The sequence below is a fragment of the Eubalaena glacialis genome, chromosome 16 (genome assembly GCF_028564815.1).
Source record: "Eubalaena glacialis isolate mEubGla1 chromosome 16, mEubGla1.1.hap2.+ XY, whole genome shotgun sequence".
Lineage (NCBI taxonomy): Eukaryota > Metazoa > Chordata > Mammalia > Artiodactyla > Balaenidae > Eubalaena > Eubalaena glacialis.
The window spans coordinates 90,445,797-90,467,594 of record NC_083731.1 but is presented as its reverse complement, the minus strand read 5'-3'; the positions used below and the strand labels follow the sequence as shown (position 1 = coordinate 90,467,594).

The 21,798-nt window shown below is 37.5% G+C and overlaps 1 protein-coding gene across 1 annotated transcript in view; it reads left to right on the top strand.

The window, feature by feature from the left end:
- The first annotated feature begins 421 nt into the window (after positions 1–421).
- The window catches only part of RNF17 (ring finger protein 17), a 116,757-nt gene continuing 95,380 nt past the window's right edge, over positions 422–21,798 (top strand). The window contains exons 1-6 of the mRNA XM_061170939.1: positions 422–551; positions 3,656–3,750; positions 8,371–8,462; positions 10,338–10,449; positions 11,597–11,677; positions 13,035–13,135. Coding sequence (XP_061026922.1) covers positions 422–551; positions 3,656–3,750; positions 8,371–8,462; positions 10,338–10,449; positions 11,597–11,677; positions 13,035–13,135 — 611 coding nt within the window. The remainder of the gene's footprint in view (positions 552–3,655; positions 3,751–8,370; positions 8,463–10,337; positions 10,450–11,596; positions 11,678–13,034; positions 13,136–21,798) is intronic.

The window sequence follows — 21,798 nt, the reverse complement described above, 5'->3', positions numbered from 1 at the left end:
CACCGCTTTGGTTTGAAATTGTTAACCAAATCTCCCCACCAATGGGTAGCTAGATTGGCTTCTCCACTAAGGCCGCTACGATCCACTAGGGAAGGAAGACAACTTCAACATAAACGATCATTCGCTACTTGCGACGTGAAAAGCAATATAATGAGTAATGCGTGGTGGTGATGCTTTCGACACTGGTTGGGCATGAAACGCTTCCTAAGGACCACGCGGCCTTGTGTGGACCCCTCAGGGTCCAGGGGGTAAAACAAAAAACAGCTTCGGGCAACCGGCCGCCCCGGGCTGACTGGGGGGAGGGCTAGAGCTTCCTCGCCGCCGATTGGCTCCCTGGAGCCGCCGCCTCCGGTGATTGGCCACTGCCGCGAGGGACGCCGGGACGGCACGCGGCGCGGGCCTCACATCCGAGGCGGCGACGATGGAGGCCGCGGCGTCGAGGGCTAGGTGCGTCGCGTCCTCTGGCGGGCAGGTGGAGAGCAAGGGCCAGGCCTGGGGAGCCGCCGAGGCCCTGTGCAGCCGGTGTAGAAGAAGGTCGTCCAGAGCTCCGGGTGAGGGACGGGGGGTCAGCCCTTGGCCCGCCGGCGGGCGGGGGAGCCGAGGGACAGGCGGGTGGGCAGTGGCCGCGGCGGCAAGAGAGAGCGGGGGAGCCTAGGCCCCGAGCCCGAGTCCGCAGGCCGCCTGCGAGGTCGGGACGCAGAGGCCTGGAGGGCGGCCCTCACCTCTCCCGAACCCCCCCGCACCCCTTTCACCCTCCCCCTCAACCCCCTCACCCCCCGCCCCCACTCCCCACTTCCCCACCCCCTCACACTCCGCTCCCTCCACCCCTCCCCCCACTCCCTCACCCCCTGCCCCCTCCACTCAACGCTCACCCCCCACTCCACCCCCCTCACCCCCCGCCCCCCACCCTACCCTCCATCCCCTCACCCCACCCCCTCACCCTCCCCCCGCCCCCTCCACCCCCTCACCCTCTGCCCCCTCCACTCAACCCTCACCCCCCACGCCCCACCCGCCCCGCCCCCACTCCACCCTCTCCTCCCCCCACCCCCACCCCTTGCGCCGCCCCCTTCCTCACCGACCGGTTCGCAGGTTCGGGAAAGGGGGGAAGTGGGAATTTGGCCGTCATCCTGTGGTGAAGCAGCAACGACCCGTGATTTTCTTGTGTGGCTCTTTTTGTGGTAACGAAATGTTCCTGAAATTAACAGACGGGGCGGGGGCGGGGGGCGTGTTGCTCCGTTTGGCTTCAGGCGTTGTTTGGAAAGCAGCCCGTCACTTTTGTGCGTCCTGCGTTCTTCTGTCCTGGGCCGTCAGGGGCACCGTGCGCTCTTGACCCGCCCACCGAGACTCTCCTCCGCTGAAAACAGGTTCAGGTTGCTTGAACGGCACCTAACGGCACCTCTGCCGGGGTGAGTTGTTGACTGTCAGCGCCTGGAGCTGCCAGAAGGTCTTACCGTCGCCCTGTGTGACTGTCACATCTTTGTACTTGCAGAGCAAAAGTCAATTTTCTCAGTCTCACCGGGACGGACTCCGCTTGGGAGACCTGAGCGTGTAGAGAAAGTTGGTGTGTTTTCCGGGGGGAAGAGGCAAGTTTCTCCTGCCCGGATTTCGATCGCTGCTGTAGAACATCTCCATTATTTGAATGATGTAGTACTGCAGAATAGAGTTTTAGAACGTGACATTTTTAAAATCACCGGTTCTTTCATACATTTGTATTGTCGTGCTGAGAAGTACTCAGTTGGAAAGATGGTGCCTCTGCATGTAGAATTGTCAAAGTGCTTTGTAAGCTGTAATGCAGCACACGTTATCTCGACTTGTACAGTATCAGAAATCTTATAAACGTAAAAGCGTTTTGATTTCCTTAGTAACATTATCTCTGGAATTTAAATAGAGCTTTAAAATTTAGCTTGGTTGTGAGAAAGTTTAAGATGTTTCCTTGGCTTAAAAATTAAAGCTCTTTTTTTATCAAAAGAATGCAATTATTATGATATAAATCAGCAGGAACACTAATTTTATAGTAAATGATGACTAATTTTATTTAGCTACGTTTCCCTTTTTCTTGCGAAGTCTTTTAAAATGACAACCGTTTGAAGTGACATAGCTATAATAATTGTTTATTATGATAAAGTTCTGCTTAAAGTATTAAAATCTTGGCATTAGATTTTCAGTCAAGATTATGGTATTTCCCTTCATACATGCTAAGTTTGTGAAAATGATCTTTATGTGGGTCGTGTGTGTGACAGTGGTGGCATCCGACTTCTGCCCTGGCTTCTGTCTTTGCCAATGTCTTAGATCATTAAGGGGGGGGGGTGTCTTTTTTTTTTTGGAGTATATTTGATTTACAATGTTGTGTTAGTTTCAGTTGTACGGCAAAGTGAATCAGTTAAACATATACACATATCCGCTCTTTTTTTTAGATTCTTTTCCCATATAGGTCATTACAGAGTATTGAGTAGAGTTCCCTGTGCTATACAGCAGGTTCTTATTAGTTATCTATTTTATATATAGTAGTGTGTACATGTCAATCACAATCTCCCAATTTATCCCTCCCCCCCATTCCCCAGTAACCTTAAGTTTGTTTTCTACATCCATGACTCTACTTCTGTTTTGCAAATAAGTTCATATGTACCCTTTTTTAAAATTTATTTTTATTATTTATTTATTTTTATAAATCTGTTTATTTATTTATTTTTGGCTGCGTTGGGTCTTCGTTGCGCGGGCTTTCTCTAGTTGCAGTGAGCAGGGGCTACTCTTCGTTGCGGTGCGCGGGCTTCTCATTGCGGTGGCTTCTCTTGTTGCGGAGCATGGGCTCTAGGCGCGCGGGTTTCAGTAGTTGTGGCTCGCGAGCTCTAGAGCGCAGGCTCAGTAGTTATGGCTCACGGGCTTAGTTGCTCTGCGGCATGTGGGATCTTCCCGGACCAGGGCTCGAACCCGTGTCTCCTGCATTGGCAGGTGGATTCTTAACCAGTGTGCTACCAGGGAAGTCCCTATACCCTTTTTTTTAGATTCCACATGTAAGCAATACCATATGATACTTGTCTTTCTGTGTCTGACTTAACTTCACTCAGTATGACAATCTGTAGGTCCATCCATGTTGCTGCAAATGGCATTATTTTGTTCAAGAGAGGGGTTTTGCCAGTTTCTCATGTCGGCTCTCACTGTCCCCTTCACAGGATGGGAAATATAAATTAGCAGAGGGAAGTAATGATCAAGTAGAAAGAACATTAGACTTGGAAACAGAACTAGGTCGGAGTCTGGATTATGCCATTTACAGATCACCAAAATGTTTATCCATCTCTACGTCGAATAAATATTCCCAGCCTACTTAGCTCTGATATTTACAATGACCAAATGAAGTATGTCAGAGCACTTTATATGATTATAAGAGATGGCAGATTCAAAGTATTATAGGTACCAAATAACTATATAAACAAAGGCAAACAATATTACGTAGCTCTGCCTGTTTTTTCTTCTGATTTTTCTCCCTCCTTCTGAGTTGTACTGTTTCTCCTGAATTTTGTTTAATCATCCATTTCTAACTAAGCTAGATATCTTTTCCTATACAAGAGAATTCCCTTTAATTTTCTCCTCTGATTATACTGAATATTCAATGTTGACAAACTGAAAAGTTTAATTCACAATAGAATTTCATCAGTAGGTCACCACCATGAACTTCAATGTGGACATGCTTTTTGTGAACTGTGCTTGTTAATAACTGAAGAATACAGCACAATTACATGCCCTGATTGTGAGGTAAGTTTTATTGTCTTTCATACTGAATGCATTACAACCTAATGTTAAAGGTAAAAATGTTAGAGAAATAAAACATACTTCTAGTTAGGAACTAGAAACTTGCATTTTTGCTGCTGAGTCTTTTAAATAAAGAAACCTAGCAAAAGGTAAAGCTTTTCACATCCATTTTATAATTGTTCAAAGAGATCAAGAAGAATGCAAGGTTAAGGTCATACACTTATTAGCCTACATATTTTGACTCTGGAGATTTCTGTGGAGTATTTCCTTTTTTTATTTATTTTTATTTTAATGAACTATATTCCTTTCAAATCTCTACACCCCTCGCCCTTTTTTTTTGGCCGCGCAGCGAGCGGGATCTTAGTTCCCTGACCAGGGATCAAACCTGAGACCCCTGCGGTGGAAGTGCAGAGTCTTAACCACTGGACGGCCAGGGAAGTCCCCAAATCTCTGCTCTCCTTTTCCACACCAATACCATGCAAGCAAATTTTGAATTTCCCCCTGACCCTCAACCTTTGTGTGTCATCTAATTTACATTTGTGGAGATGTGTAAAAAACCAAAACAAAACAGAAGGCAAACAACGGCCTAAAGTTAATGTTAACTTCAGAAGCACTAAAAATAGTACAGTTGCACTAAAATCTGTGTGCCCGTAATAATGAGAACAAATTAAGGATTTAAAATAAAATTTACTGAACATTCTTTGCATTTACTACAAATATAAATGTTGCTCAGTTTATATAGTATGTTCCTGGAAAGTTGTCTTAATCTCTAAATTCATAATGTTCCACTTGAGAGATCAGAGCTTGGGGATTTGTATCCATTGTTTTCTATGGCAAACAATTAACATAGAGGCAGAAGACCTGGAATGCAGTCCTAGTTCTGTCACCCTAAGGCTGAGTTTCCTCATTTGTGAGATGGAAATAATACCTGCTTTTTTTATCTCATAGGATTGTAAGAGTCAAATCTGAATTATGTGAAAGTTCTCTACAAGCTTTAAAATAAGTGTTATAGTCGACCCTTGATTATTTAGGTGTGGATTAACTGGTTTGCAGGTTAAACGTGATAAAAATATATATAATAATATGTATATAAACATAAATGTATAATTTGTGAAAGTTTCAATTATAGCATAAACATTTACATATAAGAAAACATCTGTTTTGGAATTACATACTTTACAAATCATGGCCTTTATTGTGGGAAATTCCTGTCCCCTTTCCCTTTTTTTTTTTTTGACAGTCGGTTCCTCAGATGTGGCTAGCTACATAGTTAAGACAAAGGGGAACCTAGCTCCTGTGGTTGAAATGGAATATCCCTGACACATTGAGTCTTGTGGTGGGTAAAGAGTGAAGGGAAAAGGAAGAGGCAGAACTGTCTCTGCTCATATCCATCCTGTTCTGATATTCAAAAAACAGCAAGTTTATTAGAACGGTAACCTCTTGCCTTTTGTGGCAAATGACTTTGTGTTTAATGGTCTCTTAAATCACTATACTTGTATTATTTTTAGTGTTTTGGGTAACATCTAATGAAGTGTTTATAGTATATTTACAAATACTGGTTTTTGATTTTAGGGTTGTAACAAATCTATTTTGTATCATTTGACTAGTTCTGACTCTCACTTTGGGGGATACGTGATCTGTCCCATCCTTCCTCCTTTTCCCCTTTCCCCCTGTGCTGAGTCCTTCAAGAAACCGTCCTGAAATTGTTACCACTCTGTTATTAGTATTTAAAGTTTAGATTTTTCCTGATATCTTATATTTGGAATAAGAGATAATGGAAGAATCACGTCTAAATTAGTGAAAAGTCTGAATTTATAGACTATTTCAGGATTGAAGTTTATTACTTTTAAATAATGTACATTGCTCTAAAAAGTAAGATTTAGGTACCTATATTCACATTAGACATATTTATAATTTATCTTTAATGTTGAAGGCCTAGGTAGTGCAGATTATTTAAAGCTTAAGCCTAAAATGATTCCATTCAGGGTTAATGGGTATACTTGTGTTCTTATTTCTGAGTTTGGGTGAAGTTGAATTTATCTATCAGTCTTTATCTTTTATAGTTGTATGGGTTTTTTTTATAACATCCCTTCTCTGCTTTTGATTGATATTAATGGTTAATAATAACCATTCTATAATTACATACAGCAATATGGCAGGTTTTGTTCAAGGATAGGATCATACTTAGGTACCATTCCAAAAATACTGGCATTTTATTGATAATTTAGACCTGAGTCCAAAAATATATTGGGCCATGAGGAAATGGTAATTTATCCAATCAATAGGTAATTAATATATATTAAAATCCCATGTGGATTGGAAATGTTAATAACATGCAAATTGAAAATGTAAAATAGAAGAGACTATAGATAATTGTGTAATCTTGGATGGGGAAGCCTTGTTAAATATATCACTGAAGTCAGAAACCATAGAAGAAATGCCGGTTAAATTTGACCGCATTTTTTCATTTACAAGTAGAAAAAAACAACCAAGCAAAAACACCACCATACATAAAACAGTGACAAGCTGTGCTGGGGGAACAGGGAGAAAATCTTAATTATATATATTAGAAGTTAAGACTCTTTACACAACTTTAACTGAAATCTTTTAAATCAGTTGTATTTAATATTTTCTTAAATTTCCTGGGAGAAATGTCCTGTATCAAATGTACTGGTAGTAACATTGACTTCTTACTATGAAATGACAAGCCAAAGGGGCATAAGTGAGAAGGTGGATAGAAATTAAGGTTTTAGCCCCCAATTTTGGGGGGTGCTCTTAAAAATAACATTTGATCCAATGTGATTTTTTTAAAGTAACGCTTTTCTCCTAATTATCTAATAATAGATAATTGTCTTTGGTACGTTATACTTGAAACTTGCTAGGACATCCTCTTCCCACCAAAGACACATATGGGAGACTATAACATTTAGTAGTCTGCTTTATTTCTCTCAGCATTAACCTATCCTCATGAGCGTCTCCTACGTTACTTTTAATGGCTGCATAATAAACCCTGGTACATAAGTGCTGTAATATAATCTCTTTATGAAAAACACTTAGGTGGTTTTCAAATTCTTTCACTATACTTTTGCATAATTCCTCAAACCCACTCCCACCAAAAAAAAAATCCCATCAGCAGGTTGTTAATTTCTATGTCTTAAAAAAAAAATCGGTGTTTGTATATGTCACATTTTTAAAAAATGTTTGGCAATTTAATGGGCAAAAAAATGGGCATCTGCTTGTTTTAAATTGCAAATCCCTGATTACTAGTGAAATTGAGCAATTTTTCATATGTTGACTTCTCAGCTCTTCTGGGAGGATCTTTAACAGATCCTTCCAGGTCCTTACCATATTTTCCTTTTGAATTGTCTTTTTTCCTAACTTGTAAGAATACTTCATGTGATAGAAATACTAACACTTCGTTCTGTGTATTTTAATTATTGATATTTTCTCCCAATTTTTCATTTTTAATTTTATTACATTTAACCATTCAGAAATGTTTACTTTTTCAGTTGTTTTTTTCCCCCTCCTTCATGGCTTCTAAGTTTTCTTTGATTAGGCAGACTTTTCATCTCAGAGTTATACGTATTTATTTTTTTCAATACTTATATAAGTATTTTAAAAAGGTGCATGTTAAATCTCTTTCTCTTTTATCTGATGTAAGGTGGGTATGTAACTTTCTTCTTCAGAATGATTAGCTGGCTTTCCCACACGATTTATTGAATAATCCTTCGTCTATTTAATGGAAATGCCATTTATAGTCTGTATGGAGTTCCCGTATATATGAGGATCTGTTTCAGGGCTTTGTTCTGTTCATTTACAGTTGACCCTTAGACAACTCAGGTTTGAACTGTGTAGGTCCATTTATACGTGGTTATTTTTCAATAGTAAATACTACAGGACTACAGGGTCTGTGGTTGGTTGAATCTGAGGATGCAGGGGAACTGCAGATATGGAGGGCCAACTGTAAATTATATGCAGATTAACCCCGCATTGTTCAAGGGTCAACTTGTGTTGTGCCACTACCCTAGTGTTTTAATACAGTAGCTTTATTATCTGGTGGGATAAATCTCCACTGAATGGTATGTTAAAATTTTTGTAATTCTTGCACATTATATTTTCCATATGAACTTTAGGATTATATTAATTTTATATTAGATGTGTTTTAGGGTATTAAATCTTTGTCTTCAGGAACCTAACATAATTTTCTATTTATTCAGTTTTTGTTTTATGATCCCCAATAAGTTTTTTTGGTTTTCTTTTCTTAGGGCTTATATTTTTCTTATTAAAGTTATCCCCAAGTATTTTAGAGTTTTGAACATACCTTAAGATAGCATTGTAAAATTTTACAGTAAATTTTTAAAGTAATGTTCCAAGTATTTCCTTTATAAGTGTGGTAAATATTTTAGTTAATGTTCTGTTTAATTAATAGCTGCCAAATTAACTGATTCCCTCAAAACTTAAAATAGGATAAAAATATCACATAAGTACAATTTTTCTTTGATTTAAAGAGGATTTAAGGATCTTTTCATTTATCTATGAATGGCTCACTAGTTTTTTGAATTCTGGATAAACAGAATTTATTGAATGACTTTCTGTTTTTTGTTTTTAATCTTTTGTCCTAAGGTTGCTTCAACTATAAATACAAAACAAGAATACTGCCCAATAAGTGAATGTATTAAAGAAGATTCTTTTATGGAAAAGCTTCAGCCTAAAAAGTATGTTCCATGTGCACTTATTTTAGTATTTAAAGTTCAGTATGTTTCTGAAAGAGTTATTTTAGAATTATTGATTAAAGGTCATTCTTAGATTAGTGTTTCTAACCCATTGTTTACAGAGAGCTCTTTAAGTTTATAATTTGAGCTGTTAATGAAATGGAGAATCCAGCTCCTAAAGAAGCAGCATTAGTTTGTCCTTATTTAAAGTGAGGCAAAAAAAGAATGCAAGATTACCATTTCTACACCCTATTTAATTGTTTTAGTCTCTTTTGCCTACCTTTAGCTCTTCCAGACTCTTTCCTGTTCTGTGATTCTTCATTGCCTGTCCAAATAAAATCCAGAATCCTTTAGGCTAGCAGTCATGACTTTTCACATTACTGCTGCAGTTTCTCTGTCCAGATTTAAATGGGTGCTTAGAAACAAACAGAAGAGTTATTTCTTTGGGTACTAAAACCACTTGGCTGAAGTCTGGCAACTGGTTATTGATAGAACCAGAGGTAGCACTCAGGCTCATTGAACGCAGGTACTGCTCCCAGCTCCTCTATTTGTATTCCATCAGTCACTTCCTCCATGAGCTCTGAGTGGAGTGATTAGAATAAATCTTTAGGAATCTTTGTGGCTCTGCGTGAGTCATAACATATAGGAGCACCTACATATCTAGCAGATGACTTACTGTGTGAGGGAGACCGACTTTAAAAGGGCAGTAAAGATTGTGCACCAGCTCCAGAGGAGGGAGCCCCTGCTCAGCTCCAGCCGGTCACTGGAGCTGTGTGTTGAGACCATCCCAGTGGTCCCAGATTATCCTTTTCTTTTCCAAGACAAAATAGAAATCTGGACTTCTATGTGAAACTTCCTTACTTTTTAAACATCATGCAAGTCAAGTCTGATTGTACTTTTGTCTAGATATGCATAATGTCAAATACAGTTGCAAAGTAAAATTTTACTTTCAGAAGTAGATGAATCTGTTTTAGGTACCCCAATTTTTTTCAAAATTGCCATTTTTTAATTAGTTCTCCATGTCGAGTATACTTACGTTAGAAACTCCTATTTCCTAATTTCGGTAGAGTTTGGTTTAAATAGTCATATATTTTAAAATAGAAGTATTCCTTGATACATGATATATTTCCTTCCTGATTTGTCTTTAATATTTTGAAACAGGAATTGAATGATGGACTCCTTATGGCTAATGCATTCACATATGTTTTCAAGAACATAAATATCCACTTTTTAAAGTAATTGAATGTTTAAAAATTACCTAGTGTATTATTTCTTTCTATGAGAGTAACATTTAATCGTAGTAAACTATTATAGGCTTATGATTAACTTATTCAGCAAACACTGAGTGCTTACTGTGTGCCAGCCAACATAGGGATATAAAGATAAAAATAGGCCGAAACTCTAGCATCTGTAGACAAGAAATGCAGCTTACTCTTCTGTTGAAATTAACTTGCCTAGTAAATTCATTACCTTTATGTACATTAGGCAGGCCTATAAGTACATTTTTTAATAGCTGGCATTTGTGTGTATAAATACTTTAATTGAGCTTAGGACAGTTCAATGATTATCAACATCTCTACCAAAAAATATCAGGGAAGGAGAGATGATTAGGAAATTAAAGCACGATTTATACTGTAAGCTGTTATTTTTAGGAATTTGTTAAGAAGTTGAATTCTTGATTAAAATTGTTTTATGTGAAAGCGTATTTAGTCATGGTTTTCCTCTCTTTGCATATCATAGATAATTGAGAACCCACTGTAAGTGTTCTTATAAGTCATCATAAGAATTATTTTTGATAGAGGGTAAAAATCAGAATAGAAGATTTAAATCATTATATAAATGTTGATACTTAAAATAATGTACTTGACATTTTTCCAGGATGAAGAATTGTTCTCAGGACTTCAAAAAGACTGCTGATCTGCTAACTGTTGGTTTAGAACATTCAACCTCCACACACAGGACTGTTTTGAACCCATCAGCTGTAATAGAGGTATGAAAAATGTAATTCATGAAGTGAGATGAGGCCAAACATTTTTACTTTTCTCTGGTAACTTAACTTTCCTCTCCTCTCAAGGGTCCTATAATTATAGATTGTTTTGGAAGCTTAAAGGTAACAGAGGTAAACCTACACTCCTTGCATGACTCTCTTGTTTTATTCTAAACTATGTCTCAACAGTTCTCTTTTCTTCCCAAGGCAGCCCATTTTACCTTTGACCAACTCTGTTAGTGCTCTTGATATTTACCTGTATGTAGCTGCTTCCCTTTGAACCTAGTTACTGAATTCAGATTCTGTGAAACTTGTATAAAGTACAAGTTTCTAAATTCGTTTCTTTTTTAAGATTTTTTTTTTTGATGTGGACCATTTTTAAAGTCTTTATTGAATTTGTTACAATATTGCTTCTGCTTTATGTTTTGGTTTTTTGGCCGCGAGGCATGTGAGATCTTAGCTCCCCGACCAGGGATCGAACCCACACCCCCTGCACTGGAAGGCGAAGTCTTAACCACTGGACTGCCAGGGAGGTCCCACAAGTTTCTAAATTCTAAGTGTGATTTTCCAGTTGTTTTAATGGCAACTAAAAGGCCTAATGGCACTCGTTGATGATGATGTAATTGTTGTTGGAAGATTTGAATTTTACCAGTTACTACTTTTGATGACTTTAAATATGTATTCTTTTAATTGAAGGTTAGAAACAGAATAAACTCCAAAATGCAGTTGAATGGAGTATTAAGTTTTTTTGTTAAGGAAATCATTAGTGGGCTGGGAGAGGAGAGAGCACTATCTTCCGTGTTTAAATCTTAACGTAGCCTAATCATAATCTTGTTTTCTTAAAAACTATTACTTTTTACATGTATATATTTATGGCTGCGATAAAATTTTCAGGTAGTTTTAAGTTGCAAAATGTTTATATAGGACATAATCCCATTTATTCCAAAAGATAGCTAAAAAAAGAAATCTGAAATGCTATCACCAAAACTCTAAAATGTTCATTGTTGCTTGTTTTCAGATTTCTGTAATGGGTCTATGTTGCTTTTGTAACCAAAACGGTAGCTTGATGTTTCTGCAACTAATACAGTATATCTAAGCATCTATTTTTATATCTTGTATTTTTGTATGTGGTCCCCCTCCCCCTTCTTAGGAGACTGAAACTGGGGAAGAAATTGATGAAGCATTGAAGGTGGCAGGCCAAAATTTTGAACAATTAAGTATTGCTGTAAAAGTAAGCATTCTGAATGATTAAATTCTATCATAAATTAAGGCATGTTCTCTTTAAATGTGTATATTTAGATGTAACATCACTGAAGGTAGAGCTTAGCACTGAGTTATTAAGTATGATAATCTAATGAGAGAGAAACGTACAAAGGAATGGAAAACTCTAATGGCCTGCTAGGATTAGTCTCCTAGCATTGTTGTGCTAGCAACCTACTGAAATTGGAGCTCTATTAAGGAACTCTCATTTCTGCTTGTTGTGAGCTGAATTTTGTCTTGGAAGCATTGCAGATCACCCTTCTAACATTGCTCATTATTTGGCTGTATACTGTTACACTGCGTCTTATGCTCTTTTCTTTCTTACCTCATCACCCAAGAGAGAGACTCCCTCATTTATTGACAAACAACAAGCTCCTTGAACCTAGCAATGGCAAATTTACAACCAAGGCATTCAAAAGGTTATAGCTGATAAGAAATTTAAGACTTCAACAGATGAATTTGGGAGGGGGGTAAAGATTCAACCCATAACAGGTTCATGTCCTTCTCACATGCAAAATACATTCAGCACATCTCACACCCCCAAAATTCTTAACCTATTTCAGCATCAACTCCAAAATCTCATCTAATCAGGTATGGGTGAGACTCAGGGTATGACTCATGCTGGGGCAAAATTCCTCTCCAGTCTGGATGTGTGAAACTAATAAATTATCTCCTTCTAAAATATGTTGGTTGGGCAAGCATAGTATAGACATTCCCATTCCAAAAAAGGAAAAATTGAAAGGAAAAAAAGAAGGATCTCAACCAATGATTCTTTGTTTAAAAATATAAAGAAGTATGTAGAAGAGTCAACATTTTAATTCAAGTATTTTTAAAATATTTTATATAGGTATAAAGTTTTTTTTTTTGGCCGCAGCATGCACGATCTTAGTTCCCCGACCAGGGATTGAACACATGCCCCTGTACTGGGACCGCAGAGTCTTAACCAGTGGACTGCCAGGGAATTCCCTAATATTATGTTTTAAGTTTTTATGAATTTAAGGAATCCTGCCAGAGAGAAACTCAGCTATCCAAAATGATCCATTTCCTGTACTGATTAAAAGTGATAAGAAGTTTAGAAAACTTAGTGGATTTTCTAGGCCTTTTTGCTAATTTATCAGTACAGAGTGCTAACAAAGATGTGATGTGATCTTGTTGACAAGTACCAGGATTTAAAGTTTAACCTTGTGACTTATTTTTATTATCTGATCTCTTGTGTTGTTATTTTGAAAAGTCCAAAAAGTACCTTTTACTTTCAAAATTATGTTGAATAGTACAGTTCCTACAAAATAAAAATACCAAATTGGGTCTTTGTATTATGTCCTTCCCAGATGCTCGAACACATATACAATCAAACAAAAGAGGAGACAGTCAGTCTTATAGAGGTTCTGGAGAAACAGTTTGATCAGCTTTTCACTTCTCTTGATTCCAGGTAATAAGTTAAAAATATAGACTCAGTGCAACTGAAGCTTTTAACATTAACTTATCATTTTATTCCTTTGTACAGACTGAAGAAATGAGTAAATTTTAAACGAGTTTGGAAGGTAATGGGTGGTCCCTACAGGCTGATGTTTACAGCTTCAAAATGAAGAATTATTTATTTATTTATTTAGGCTATTTGTCTTCTGGTCCCAAAGCTGTTAAAATAAACAATTTCTTTCTTAAAGCAGTTAGCACAGAAAAGTACTTTCTAATTCTGAATCCTGTTGTAGAATTCAGCATACTTGGGAAAATGCAAACATACATTTTCATGTGGATAGTTCCATCATTTTTTTCAGGTATTTGCATCAGAGCAAATAATACTCTAGTGATTTTTCTAAACAAATACCATACTGTTACATATCCATTCTTTTTAAAAACGTTGATATATATAATCTCAAATAATCTTTAATCACACTTTGCATTTCAAGAGACAGGCTCATAAAAGTTGTGATAAATATATTTAGAAATGGTACTTGTCTATTTGGCTCTTAGTTCTTTTTTTTAGTCTGATTAGGATGACTAGAACATATGCTCAACACTATGAATGAATCAGTTGATATTCTTTATTCCTCAATGCTGATGGTATCTCACATTTGGTATTTAATTATAACACTTAAGTGATAGGTCATGTGCATGCATTTAAAAAATATTTCTTAAAAGTAGTAAATATACATAATGAAGTTCACCTTTTTAACCATTTAAAAATACAGTTTAGTGGTGGGGGAGGGGTAAATCAGGAGCTTGAGATGAACATACACACACTATGTAAGATAGATAACCAACAAGGACCTACTGTATAGCACAGGGAACTGTACTAAATATTCTATGGTAACCTTTTTGAGAAAAGAACCTAAAAAAGAATGAATATATGTATATGTATAACGGAATCACTTTGCTGTACACCTGAAACTAACACAACACTGAGTATCAACTATACACCAATAAAATTAAAATTTAAAAAGTACAGTTTAGTGGCATATGGTAATTTTATGTTTAACTCTTTGAAGACTGCCAAACTGCGTTCTATGGTGGCTACACATGTTACCTTCCCACCAGCAGTGCACAAAGGTTCCAATTTCTCCACATCCTCACCAACATTTGTTGTTTTTTTTTTTTTAAAGATGAGCCATTTTCAGAATGTGAAGTGATGTCTCATTTTTGGATCCGACTTACATTTCCGTAATGGCTGGTATTGTGGAGCACATCTTTTCATGTGCTTATTAATTGACCATTTGTTTATTTTCTCTGGAGAGGTATGTATTCCAGTCCTTTGCCCAATTTTGATTTGGATTATTTATTTTGTTGTGGTTGGAGTAGGAGTTCTTTATACATTGTGGATGTTAGTCCTTTATCAGATACATCATTTTCAGATATTCTCTCTCTGTGGCTTGCCTTTTGTTTGTGTTTTTTTAAAAAGTTTTTTATTGGAGTATAGTTGATTTACAATGTTGAGTTAGTTTCAGGTGTACAGCAGAGTGATTCAGTTACACATACATGTATTCTTTTTCAGATTCTTTTCCACTATAGGTTATTACAAGATACTGAATATGGTTCCCTGTGCTGTACAGTAAGTCCTTGTTGTTTATCTACTTTATATAGGGTAGTGTGTATCTGATAATCCCAACCTCCTAATTTATCCCTCCCTCCCTCCCTTTCCCCTTTGGTACCATAAGATTGTTTTCTATGTTTATAAGTCTGTTTCTATTTTGTAAGTAAGTTCATTTATATTATTTTTTAGATTCCACATAAAAGTGATATATGATATTTGTCTTTCTCTGACTTCACTAAGTATAATATTCTCTAGGTCCATCCATGTTGCTGCAAATGGCATTATTTCATGCTTCTTTATGGCTGAGTCGTATTCCATCGTATACATATATCACATCTTCTTTATCCATTCATCTGTTGATGGACACTTAGGTTGCTTCCATGTCTTGACTATTGTAAATAGTGCTGCTATGAACATTGAGGTGCATGTGTCTTTTTGAATTAGAGTTTTTGTCTTTTCCAGATATGTTCCCAGGAGTGGGATTGCTGGATCATATGGTAACTCTATTTTTAGTTTTTTAAGGAACCTCTGTACTGTTCTCCATAGTGGCTGTATCAATTTCCATTCCCACCAATGGTGTAGGAGGGTTCCCTTTTCTCCACACCCTCTCCAGCATTTATTATTTGTAGACTTTTTGATGATGGCCATGCTGACCTATGTGAAGTGATACCTCATTGTAGTTTTGATTTGCGTTTTTCTAATAATTAGTGATGTTGAGTATCTTTTCATATGCCTGTTGACCATCTGTATGACCGTCCTCTTTGGAGAAATGTCCATTTAGGTCTTTTGTCCATTTTTTGATTTTTTTTTTTTTTTTTTATTGAGCTGTATGAGCTGCTTGTATATTTTGGACATTAAGCCTCTGTTGAACACATCGTTTGCAAATATTTTCTCCCAGTCCGTAGGTTGTCTTTTGTTGTTTTGTTTATGGCTTCTTTTGCTGTGCAAAAGCTTATAAGTTTGATTAGGTCCTATTTGTTTATTTTTGCTTTTATTTCTTTTACCTTGGGAGACTGACCTAAGAAAACACTGCTTCTGTGGCTTGTCTTTTCACTCTCTTGATAGCATTCTTTGATCCAAAAAAGTTTTTAATTGATGAAGTCCAGTTTATCTGTTTTTTCTTTTGTTGCCTGTGTTTTGATGTCATACCCAAGAAATCATTGCCAAATCTAACATGAAGCTTTTCCCCCCCTGTGTTTTCTTCTAAGAGTTTTATAGTTTTAGCTCTTACATTTAGGTCTTTGAGTTATTTTAAGCTAATTTTTGTATATAGTGTAAGGGAAGGGTCCAACTTATTCTTTCCCATGTGGATATCCAGTTTTCCCAGCACCATTTGTTGAAAAGACAGTCTTTTCTCCATTGAAGGGTCTTGGCACTCTTGTCAAAACTCAGCTGAACCATATATGTGAAGATTTATTTCTGAGCTCTCTATTCTATTCCATTGGTCCATCTGTCTGTCCTTGTGGCAGTAGCACACTGTTTGAATTACTGTGGCTTTGTAGCAAGTTTTGAAATTAGGATGTGTGAGCTCTCCAACTTTGTTCTTTTTCAAGGTGGTTTTGGAAGTTTAGGGTCCCTTGAGATCTCATGTGACTTTTAGGATGGGCTTTTCTATTCTACATGAAACATCATTGGGATTTTGATAGGGATGGCTTTGAATTGTAGATTGCTTTGGGTATTGACGTCTTAACAATATTAAATCTTCTGGTTCATGAACGTGAGAGATCTTTCCATTTATTTTGTCTTCCTTAATTTCAGCAGTGTTGTGTAGTGTACAACAAGTGTACAGGTCTGTTGCATCCTCGGTTATGTTTATTCCTGAGTATATTCTTCTTTTTATTCTGTTGTAAAATGAATTGTTAATTTCCTTTTCGGACTGTTCATTGTTAGTGTGTAGAAATGCATCTGATTTTTTGTGTGTTCGTTTTGCATCCTACATCTTTGCTGAATTCGTTTATTAGACCTACTAGTATTTTTGTGGCATCTTTACCTATAAGATCGTCATCTGCAAAAAGAGATCATTTTCCAACTTCTTGTAAATTTGGATGGCTTTTATATCTTTCTTTTTTTTTGCCTATTTACTCTGGCTAGAACTGACAATGATATATTAAATAGCAGTGGCAAAATCTCACATCCTTTTCTTGCTACCGTTCTTAGAAGAAAAGCTGTCAGTCTATCATCTAATGTAATGTTAGCTGTGGGTTTTTCTTATATAGCCTTTATTATGTTGATGTAGTTTCCCTCAATTCCTAATTTGAGTGTTTTTATCCTGAAAGGTGTTGAGAACGTCACATCCTTTTTCTCTATCATTTGAAAGGACCCTGTGGGGGGTTTTACTTGTTTCTGTTAATGTGGTGTATAACATTAATTGATATTCATATGTTGAAGCTTCCTTCATTCCAGGGAATAAATCCTACTTGGCATGATGTGGTGTTCTTTCACTATACTGTTGATTCAATTTACTAGTATTTTATTGAGGATTTTGCATTAATACTTGTAAGAGACGTTGATCTATAGTTTTCTTGTAGTGTTTTCATATGGCTTTGGTATGAGGGCAATGCTGGTCTCATAGAATAAGTTAGGAGATGTTTTCTCTGGCTCTTCAGTTTTTTGGCAGAGTTTGAGGAGGATTGGTGTTAATTCTTCATAAAATTTTTGGTGAAGCCATCTAGTCCAGGGCTTCTCTTTTTGGGGAAGCTTTTGATTACTGGTTCAATCTTCTTACTTTTTTTTGGTCTGCTCAGATTTTCTATTTCTTCATGATTCAGTGTTGGTAGGTGGTGTGTTTCTAGGAATTCGTCCATTTCGTCTAGGTTATCCAATTTCTTGGCATACAGTTATTTACAGCACTATTTTCAAATATTTTTTGTTTCTGTAAAATTGATCATCCTATGCCTACTTTATTTTTGATTTTAGTAAGTTGGCTCTTCTCTTGTTTTCCTAGATAGTGTAGCTGAAAGTGGTCAATTTTGATCTTCTCAAAGAACCACCTTTTGGTTTCTTTGATTTTTCTCTATTTTATCCTATTTATTTACTTATTTCCACTCTAATCTTACTACTCCTTCCTTCTGCTAGCTTTGGGTTTAGTTTGTTCTTTTCTGGTTCCTAAGGTGTAAAGTTAGGTTGTTGGTTTGCCATGCCTTTTTTAATGTGTTTACAGCTGTATATTTCTCTTTTAGCTCTGCTTTCACTGCATCCCATAAATTTTGATACTTTGTTTTTCCATTTTCATTTGTCTCAAGATATTCTTCTTGTGTTTTTTTTCTTTGATCCATTTGTGTTTAGTAGTATGTTGTTTAATTTCCACATATTTGTGAATTTTCCAGTTTCCTTCTATTATTGATTTCTAGTTTCATTCCCTTGTGATCAGAAAAGATACTTTGTGTACTTTCAGTCTTTTAAAATGTATTAAGAGTTCTTTTTTGCCCTAATATGTGGTCTAACGTGGAGAGTGCTCCATGTATGCTTGAGGAAGATGTGTATTGTCTGTCATTGGGTGGAGTGTTTGTATGTTAGGGCCAGTTGGTCTACAATGTTGTTTAAGTAGTCTGTTTCCTCACTGATATTCTGTATGGTTTTTCTGTCCACAATTGGAAGTGTAGGATATTGAAGTCTCCACCTATTTTTCCTTTATTACATCAATGTTCGCATCATATATTTTGGGCCTCTGACGTTTGGTACATATGTATTTATAGTTGTTTTATCTTATTGGTGAATTGACCCTTTTATCAGTCTATAATGTCCTTCTTTGTCTTGTAACAGTTTTTGACTTAGTGTCTATTTTGCCTGAAATTAGCATAGCCACCCTAGCTCTCTTTCGGTTACTATTTGCGTAGAATATCTCTTTCCATCCATTCACTTTCAACCTATGTTTGTCTTTAGATGTAAAATGAGTCTCTTATAGACCTAACTATATGCTGTCATTAAAAAAAAAAATCCCAGGCTTCTCTGGTGGTGCAGTGGTTAAGAATCCGCCTGCCAATGCAGGAGACACTGGTTCGAGCCCTGGTCCGGGAAGATCCCACATGGCGTGGAGCAGCTAAGCCCATATACCACAACTACTGAGCCTGTGCTCTAGAGCCCACGAGCCACAACTGCTGAGCTTGCGTGCTGCAACTACTGAAGCCCGGGCCCCTAGAGCCCGTGCTCTGCAACAAGAGAAGCCACGGTTATGAGAAGCCCGTGCACCACAACGAAGAGTAGCCCCCGCTCACCACAACTAGAGAAAGTCCACGTGCAGCAACGAAGCCCCAACGCAGACGAAAATAAATTTAAAAAAACTCACTTTTCTTCCACTCTGTGCCTTTTTAAAAAATTTTATTTATTTTTATTTTTGGCTGCGTTGGGGCTTTGTTGCTGCACGCGGGCTTTCTCTAGTTGCGGTGAGCGGGGCTTATTCTTCTTTGTGGTGTGCGGGCTTCTATATATGTCTAATAGCTTTTTTTGTCATTCATTTCCTCTATTACTACCTTCTTTTCTGTTTACTTGATTTTTTTTTGGTGGTGACACATTTTGATTCCCTTCTCATTTCTTTTTTGCATATTCTATAGTTAGTTTTTTTTGTGGTTATCATGGGCATTACAAATAAAATCCTCACATCTAGTTCGAATTGAAACCAGCACAACTGAATTGCATACAAAACCTCTACTTTACATTTCCACCCCTTCTTTATGTTTTGTTGTCACAGTTGCATCTTTATACATCGTGTACCCATTGACATAGCTTTAAAGTCATTTTATGTATTTGTTCTTTAAATGCTGTGGAAAATATAGAGGAGTCATAAACCAAAATTACAATAATAATACATTTTGTATTTGCCCATGTATTTACCTTCTCCAGCAATGTTGATCTCTTTCATTTTAACCTGAAGGATTCCCTTTTGCAAAAAACCCTGAACAATATGATTTAAAAATGGACAGAGGGACTGAATAGACATTTTTCCAAAGAAGACATACACCTGGCCAATGGGTACCTGAAAAGGTGCTCAACGTCACTAATCATCAGGAAAATGCAAATGAAAATCACAATGAGATATCATCTCATACCTGTTAGTATGGCTATTCTTGCAAATACAGGAAATAACAAATGGTAGCAAAGATGTGGAGAAATGCAAACCCTTGTGTATTGTTGGTGAGTATGTAAATTGGTGCAGCCACTATGGAAAACATGTGGAGGTGCTTCAAAAAATTAAGAATCCACTAATTCTAATTCTGGGTATTTATTCGAAGAAAATAAACACACTAATTCGAAAAGATATATGCACCCCTGTGATCAATGCAGCATTATTTACAATAGCCAAGATAAGGAAACAACCTAAGAGTCCATCAATGGATGAATGTTTAAAGAAGATGTGGGTGTGTGGGTGTGTGTACGCACACACACGTATAGATGTCTGTGTGTGTAATGGAATATCACACAGCCATTAAAAAGAAGGGAATCTTGTCAGGCCCTAGATGCAGAGAACAGATTGGTGACTGCTAGAGGTGGAGACGGGGGTGGGCGAGGGGGGTGAAAGGAGGCAGGAGGTGCCGCCTCCCAGTTACAAAATAAGTGTGTCGTGAGGGTGCAGCGCAGAGCGTGCGGCCGCAGTTACTAGCATGGTGTCACGTATTTGAGAGCCACTAAGAGAGCAGGTCTTGAACGTCCTTGTCACAAGAGAGAACTCTGTAACTGTGGTGGTGGATGGCAGCTGGACATTTTGCAGTATATGCAATTATCATTTCATAATGCTGTACACTGAAATAAGCACAATGTCATGTGTCAGCTTACCTCAGTTTTTTTAAATAAAATTTTTTAAGTTAAAATTTAGTTTTTGAAAAAGAGAATTGGACGTTTGCAAAAACAGCCACCTCTCCCAGTCTTTGCAGACTGTCTGCCTGTGCAGCTGAGTTTTTGGATCAGCCTGGGTGAATGCTTAAGGTACTTTCAGGTCTTCTCTGAACATGTATCTTGCATGAGTGTGGCTTGTTCGACTCCTTTGTATTCTTAGCTGTTTACAATGTCTTAATTTCCTAAAGCATCTCACCCCAGATTCTCCTTTGAGCCTCAGGCGGGCTGTTGTGTGTCTCTTATCTGTGGTCTCTGTTGCCAGAGCACCTGTAGCTGTTAGTCTCTCTGCAGCCTTCCCAGCCCACTTTCTCTTGCTGCCCGAGTTCCACATTAGGGAAAACAGCTCTTCAGGCAGCCCCCAGACAAATGAGGACGTTGCGAATAAGGTTCGCTGCGGCCCCTTCGGAGGGAAGGCATTGGGAACTGCGCTGCTGTCTCCAGACCAGGACTGCAGCACGCTGAGCAGGGGTCTGGGCGAGGTCAAGACATGAAATTTCCTACTGATTTGACTGTGGGTTTCTCTCAGTTGCACATTTGCTTCATTGCTGTATACCTTTGTCCACTTCCCAGAGTCCTATAAGATTGTTTTAACCAATTTTTGGCTCTCATTTGAAATCTCCATTGGGGAACGAGGGCTTAGAGTTTCCTAGCCTGCCATTTTGCTGACATCACTCCCTGGGCATGATTTTTTTAGGAATCATCTGGAACTTATCAAAATGACCACTTATCCCCTAAAGAAATGATTTTCATAAAGTATATATGTAATTGCTAAAAGTTTTTTGGAATACTTCTTCACCTTCAGAGCCTTGTCACATTCTTACTACTCTTCAGTGTGGCAAACTCTCCTTTTTTGAGGCCAGATTTGATTTTGAGGAAATCGTTTTATATATTTGATGAATAAAATAAGCAAGTTAGACACTATAATTTTTGGTCAAAATATCTTAATTTCCATAATAATTCCACTGTAGGCACAGAAAAATTTTTGAGAAATGCACAAATAATGAAGGAATAACTCTATAAGCTTCATAAGTGATTACTTTGAAGATTATAGTTAATCGCTACCTAAGTTTTGGTTTGGTGAAGTCTATTTTAAAGTCTCATTTTATTATTTTTTATATAAATTTATTTATTTTTAATTTTTGGCTGTGTTGGGTCTTCATTGTTGCGCGTGGGCGTTCTCCAGTTGTGGCGAGTGGGGCTACTCTTCGTTGCGGCTCACGGGCTTCTCATTGCGG